Below are 7,185 nucleotides of genomic sequence, written 5' to 3' on the forward strand. Positions count from 1 at the left end.
GAAAACATCCAACAACCTCTAATATTACTATTTCCGAAGTGCCTTCAGGTCTGTGGGCTATACAATTGGAAAGCAGTGTTGCTACCTTATTACCACCTATGCTGCTCACGCTGTCTCATCTCCTGCCGTCCACAGGCACAGCTGTTCTATGCGCCACAGACCGTATACACGACAACAGGGTGTGGGCCCTACATACTGCTATCATCCTGAGCAAGCAATCACTAAATCATTCACATTGGAGGAATCCAGGACTGCATAATTCCAGTGCTGGAACTAGGCCAGAATTCCCCAGATTTGGAATCCGGTAACATTTTCCCCATAGATTCCAAATTAAGAGGAATCAGAATCGCATGACCGAGCCACTGTGATATACTGCACCTGCAGTCGCAGTGATCAACTGTTGCCAGTGTTCTGAGACATTCCAAGTTCAAAACATCTTTGCTCTGGCTTGTGTCTATGTCTGTTTTGAAGGTTGGCAAATGAAAGTGTGATTAACGTTGAATGGCTGCAGACCCAGCAGCCAGTGGATAATCCAGAGTGCTAATATCTCTTAAGAGGCGTTATGACAGAATGCCACCTGCCAGGGTGAAATGGCCCGAGCTCTTTTTTGATTTTTAATAATAAAATGATGCTAGTAACTCTGTCTCTGGAAGCGGGATCCTTTAATCAGACACCTCTTTCACAATCTTCCATGTCAAAAAAGCATAATACACTCTTATCTTGCTGTGACCATCTCCTGAGAGCCCCAGCAACTTCCCTGCATGGGCAACGGGGCATGTTCAAAGGTCACATGGGCATTTCTAATTACAGCTGCAGAAACTCAAAGACTGCACTACTAGTTCAAAATATTACAAGCATGTAACCCCAGCAGGCTGGTGGAAGTTGTTAATATCTACATAAAAGCCATGGGCATTTATTACATGGTGGCTACTGAGATTATACAATTATAAAGCCAAAAGCATTGGATGTCATATTATTGTCAGCTTGATGAGCATTGACTGATGCATGACAGGGCCTGATGTGTATTAGCTGTATGGCCAGGGTGTACCCACAACAATCATGTTGGGTCAAGCACAGGAAGATTCTCTTTGATAACCCCGAGGAGAGAAAATACCTTTTCTCCAGGGGACAGGAACCCTCACTGGGAGGTCTCCTAGGAACTGGTGCTGCATGGATGAGTAGTGTATAAAACTCCTCCTCAGCCCCACACAACTACGAAACCAGCAGTGATCCCAGTCGTAAAGGTAAAGCCAGCACAGCCAGATAGGTATGCCTCCTTTGCCTCTTGTGGTAAAGCAGGCTAAGAGAAGGCTATACTATTCAGGAGGGAAGTGAGCTAGTATAGAAGTATCCAAGCAACAATAGGATTGTGGTACCAAAATAAAAGAATGCCCAAACAAGGTTTTACCAAAAATATGGAGTCTTTAATTATACCAAAATACTCAAAGCTAATAAAAATAATAATATCCCATCCCTGTAAAGAAAGACACAGAATATACAGACTTTAAGATGAAACAGGCAGGTACAAACGTGCAATATTTTCAGCAGCAATGTTCAAGTTCAATGAAGATGTTTAAAAAAAGTTAAGCAGTGCGATCTTCTATGTCATTTGGATCCTTTAAGGCAGGGCAGGGGGAAGGAACTACTACACATACCTTTTAGGCTTGTTCTTCAGGCTCAACACCATACAGACAGCGTTCTAGGGGTTCAGGCAGTCGAGTTGGATGTGCCTAAGGAATTGCGTGCTTCGAGCCGGTTGAGTCGGCTCGGTCCAGCGATGCGGCGATGTGCTGCAGTCATGCAGTGGTGATCTGGTTGAATCTTGTGAAGAACAGGCAAGTGATGGTCAAGTCAGCGTCTCAAAGTTGTTGAGTAGTTTCGAAGAGGTCCAACAGTGTGAAGCGATTCTTCAACGGTGATGGCTTGAACACATCTGGAGCACAGGCAAGTGATAAGTGATGGTCGAGTCTGTGGATCGAAGGATCGTAGCAGATCAAAAAGTGGTGAGTGTCAAAGGTGGTTCTTGGAGGCCTTCTGCGACTCAAAAAGGACCCAAAAGAGGTTCAATCGATTTGAAAGGTGATCAAGGTGATAAGCCTACCCCTGTTTCTTGACTTCTGGATTGCTGGGTTACCCCTTCCTGGGCTTCCAGGGCTAAAGTGAGTCCTTGTTCTGCCCTTCCCATCCAGGAAGGTTGCCAGAGAGCACTTGGAGGGGCTTCGACTTCTAGTCAGCAGGATCCTGATTCCAGTCTTCAAGCTGCAGGTTGAACTTATTCACACAGCAGCCCACCCCAAATGTCCCTCTAAAATTAGTGAAAGGTGGGTCTTTTCCCCTCCATGGAGTCTCTGTCTTCACTTCACCCCTATGACAGGGTACCTTGGCAGACTGCACCCCAATAAAGATCTTCTGAATACCAAAGATGATTCAATTAAAGAGGTGGGCTCATGTCATGGTCCAACGCGCTGTAGCGCGATCACTACACACTCACTGTAGTCCTGCAGCTCCCATTTTACAGCGTTGGCGGTTGCCATGGCATTTGCGCCAAAGCAGCGCAAACACACGGCATGCTCCAATCCGTGCACCGTTGTGTTGCCCGACGCGAGGCACAACATCAGCACACTGTACATCTGCACACATGGACATAAAAAATGACTCTGCAATGGCGTTGGTGCTTCTGATTGATCGTAACAGCCCGCTTGTTAGTTTTGTGACTCTTGAAGCTAAAACCCTTGACCCCGTGTTTTGTATCCTGAACTGTCTTTTGGATCCTGCTTCTTGTCTTCGTTCTTTGATATTCCTTGCTACAAGCTTTAGACTGTTCTATGGATTGGCTTGTGGATTACCCTCAACTGCTCTGTTGTTTATTTGGATTTACCTTGTGGATTTCTCTCCGGACCCTGAATTGGTGTACAGTCCTTGCACGTTCTTCAGTATGGGCTGTTCTATCCCTTAGTGTGCCCTTGTGCCGCCCGGGGATAGGTCTCTAATAACCTACTAATCCCCCCTTTTTCCCCTCCTCCTGGATTTCTCAATGTTCTCTTGGATTCCTATTAGTCTACATTTGCCACAGACCACGCTCTTTCCCATAGGAGTAATACATAGCCTTTTTGCCACTAGACGATACCTAGGTGCATCTGCAGAGTCTTAAAGCCCATCAGGTTAGTGCTGTCCCCTGCCTTCACTTATAGTATAGTTACACAAGTATGGAGTATTAACTCTTTCCTTTTTTTGTTTTCTGCTAGGCATTTCCCTGGTGGTATTTTTGCTCTTTCAATTGAACTACACGTCTGTTATAACCTATTATCAAATAGAGAGGTACATCAAGGGAAAGGTCATCCCCAAGTGAGGAGACCCGATCTTAGACTCGTGTTACCAGTCTGCTGATCCTGAAGGCTTTGTTGGTTGCACGGGGTCTTTCGGTGAGTACTGACAGGTCACCTCTTTCTATAGATAATTTCTCATAGTGGATTGGCCCATTTCAAGCCTTCCGTGAAGGTCCAATCCTGGCTGCTGTGGTCAGTGTCTTTTCCTGACGATATCAGCCCCAGAGTGCTGTGTCTGCAGGAAGTATGGAGGGGTACAGGAAGTGGAGGAGTTCTCAGAAATTCAAGAATGGTTGAATCCTTCTTTGGCCTGCAATTTCTTTTCTGGGCTACTCTAACTATGCCCTCTCCCCTGTCTTCCCACTTCAAAAGGTCTCTCATAGTTACGACCCTGGTGTGATTTCTCGCTTGATGGGAGAAACCTTCCTTTGAAGCCCGGCCCCCTCCCTTCTTCCTGGGGCAGATCCTGTTCACCGGGAAGGTGACAAGCCTCCCCAGAGAGAAAAAAGACTTTGCTAGGGCTGAACCCAAATGATCTGCATTGGGTGAAACTGAGTTCCAGACACCTGAATACACCAATCCTGACAGGGGAAATGAGAAACTAAGCTGACAATATAATGACATCAATAGACTATGGCCAGTATAATTGCAGATTCTCAGAGGTCACATGTCAAAACTAGAGTTTATATTTAGTTAATAACCTGCCACCAGGCCATGGACGCACACAATTATATGCTTTGGATCAGGGTTGCCCATGTTTAAAGGCAGACCTTGGATCTTGAAACTTGGGGCTCCATCACCGTGTTTGTTTGAAGGAATGGAAATGTTACTCTGTAACTCCTTTTTCTCTAAGCAGGGGGGCCAACCCAATGAGATCCCGCTTGCCCTGTCTCCTAGAGAGTGTCTTGCATAGCGAGCTCCCTTCCCCAGTCCCAAAGGGGGTGTCTCTCCTTTAAGGATAAGGGACTAATCCTTGGATTCGTCACCCTAAATGTTTTTCAGTGTTATTATAAATGATGCTGGTAATTCTTTCTCTGAAAGTGAGATATGCTGATTGGACCTCACTTTGATAATGCTTCATGCTGAAAATTATAATGCGAACATGTAGCTCTGCTCTGCTTTAACAGTTTACTGACATCCACAGCAGAAGACATGCAGTTTGGCAACATGGCAGGTCCTCTACAAGGATGTAATGACACCTTCCTTTGGGACAGAGACACCCTTGTTTAGGGGTCATATGGGAGGTGAACCATATTATGAGGCTTTGGACTCTTTAATTGGGAAGGGCTTGGCTGCTAGCTCCACTCTGTGGACTTCTGGACAAGAAACATGGAACCAATTCAGTTTGTTATCTCACTATATAGAGGAAGACGAAATGAAGCAGGAAAGTACCTGAAGGAGGGGAATAGGAAGCCTGAATGAGTGAGCGCACAGGTAGCGCCTTTGCCGCAATGCTGGGCAGATGAAATCTGGACTCAGGAACACGTCTGATACACGGAGAAAGGAGGATCCCGGGGTGCATGGAACACTGCCGAGGACAGGGGGGCAGGGCGTCCGCAAGTTCACGGTGTCCTAGAGGAGGAGAACAGCACAGGAGAAACCTGACGCACCAGTGCTCCCGAGCCAAGGAAGCGACAGACCGCAGGAGAGCTGATGAACGTGAGGCCGTGGCTCCGCAAGTACCGGAGTCACTGATTCCTTTCCCAAAAGACACCCCCAACACACATGTACGTGGCTAGCACAGAGAAAGAGAAGGCACACAGTTGGACTCTGAGGAACCTGTGAAGGGGTTAGAGACATTTCCACACACATACGGCCAACGAGGCCAAGCACCCCAGAAGAGGATGAATGAGTGAGAAGCCCTGAAGTGGTGAGAGACACTGCCACATACATATGGACGGTGAGGCCAACCAGACCACGAGAGGCTGAACAAACCAAAAGTTTTGAAGGGGACGGAGACATTGCAACTCTAATACGGTCAATGAAGAAAAGCAACCTAGGAGAAACTGGGAGAACCAGGACTGGAGGAGGGGGTGAAACCAATATTATAGGCACACAGTCATCCAGGGGCAGTAGCCCATGAGAGGCTGGGAAAAACCAGAACATTGGAGAGAGTAAGACTAACAAAAGCACTGCCAGTTATATATGGCTGGTGAGACCAAGCAGCCAACGAGAGGCTGAGCGAACCAGAAGCCCTGATGTGGACAGAGACACTGCAGCTCAGGTATGGCCAATGAGGCCAAGCAGCGCACGAGAGGCTGAGCCAACTAGAAGCCCTGATGGGGACAGAGACACTGCAGCTCAGGTACGGTCAATGAGGCCATGCAGCCCACGAGAGGCTGAGCCAATCAGAAGCCCTGATTGGGACAGAGACACTGCAGCTCAATTACGGCCAATGAGGCCAAGCAACCCACGAGAGGCTGAGCCAACCAGAAGCCCTGATGTGGACAGAGATACTGCAGCTCAGGTACGGCCAATGAGGCCAAGCAACCCACGAGAGGCTGAGCCAACCAGAAGCCCTGATTTGGACAGAGATACTGCAGATCAGGTATGGCCAATGAGGCCAAGCAGCCCACGAGAGGCTGAGCCAACCAGAACCCCTGATGGGGACAGAGACACTGCAGCTCAGGTACGGCCAGTGAGGCCAAGCAACCTACGAGAGGCTGAGCCGATCAGAAGCTCTGATAGGGACAGAGACACTGCAGCTCAGGTACGGCCAGTGAGGCCAAGCAACCTACGAGAGGCTGAGCCAACCAGAAGCTCTGATAGGGACAGAGACACTGCAGCTCAGGTACGGCCAGTGAGGCCAAGCAGCCCACGAGAGGCTGAGCCAACCAGAAGCCCTGCTAGGGACAGAGACACTGCAGCTGAGGTACGGCCAATGAGGCCAAGCAACCAATGAGAGGCTGAGCCAACCAGAAGCCCTGATGGGGACAGAGACACTGCAGCTCGGGTACGGCCAATGAGGCCAAGCAACCCATGAGAGGCTGAGCCAACCAGAAGCCCTGATGGGGACAGAGACACTGCAGCTCGGGTTCTGCCAATGAGGCCAAGCAACCCATGAGAGGCTTGGGGATCTAGGAACCCTGCAGGGGGTGAAACCAATATAATAAACATATATCTAGCAAAGGCCAGTTTCCCAAAAAAAGCTGAGAAGACCTTGGACTTTGGAGAGAATATGAATAACTATTACTTGCAGGGAAAGCTTCTCGAGAACAGTGTGACCTTATGTGACCTTATACAAATCTTGTTGAAGGGTTTTGGATTTCAACTCTTACAGTGTCAAAAAAAGGTGTTTTGATTTCAGAACTGTGTCCAAGCTCTCTGAGGGGTACAGGAGTCCTTTTTGATACCTGATAAACAGAGCCTTTTTATTTTGAAATATCACAAACGTTGCTTGCGCCTTCTTTGGAACTATGTCCAAGCTTATTAAGGGGGACATGAGTCCTTCTTTTTGAAATACCTGAGAAACTGATACTTTTTGTTTTGAAATATCATCAGGGACTGGACTGAAACCCAAAAAGGGGAATAGAACTGGGGCTCTAAAAGGAGTGGGGGTGAAGTGCCAGCCATCCAAAGCCAAGAGGGGAGCAGAACTCCCCCGCAGGCTGATATGTGATTTCTGAATGTTAGCGGTAGGGAGGCTGTAGGATAGAGTAGGGTTTGGACAGAGCATGATTGTTATTTTCAGACATCCTGACGAGAACCTTCTATTATTTTCTTAGCATATGGAATCACCGCCATTAGCAATGGGGTTAAGACAGGCATTTCTTTTCTTTATTTGTTTGTTTGTTTGTTTATTTTATTTGTATAGCGCTCCAAACCCAGGGGTAAAAGGGCGCTTAAGAAAACGGTTACA

The 7,185-nt window shown here is 47.6% G+C and overlaps 1 protein-coding gene across 1 annotated transcript; it reads left to right on the forward strand.

Moving 5' to 3' along the window:
• The first annotated feature begins 5,559 nt into the window (after nt 1–5,559).
• LOC138505083 (serine/arginine repetitive matrix protein 5-like) lies at nt 5,560–6,228 on the forward strand. Its single transcript, XM_069625401.1, has one exon. It carries the CDS (start codon nt 5,560–5,562, stop codon nt 6,226–6,228), a length of 669 nt encoding a protein of 222 aa, XP_069481502.1.
• The last annotated feature ends 957 nt before the right edge of the window (nt 6,229–7,185 follow it).

The sequence above is a fragment of the Ambystoma mexicanum genome, chromosome 11 (assembly GCF_040938575.1).
Source record: "Ambystoma mexicanum isolate Mex_15411 chromosome 11, UKY_AmexF1_1, whole genome shotgun sequence".
NCBI lineage: Eukaryota > Metazoa > Chordata > Amphibia > Caudata > Ambystomatidae > Ambystoma > Ambystoma mexicanum.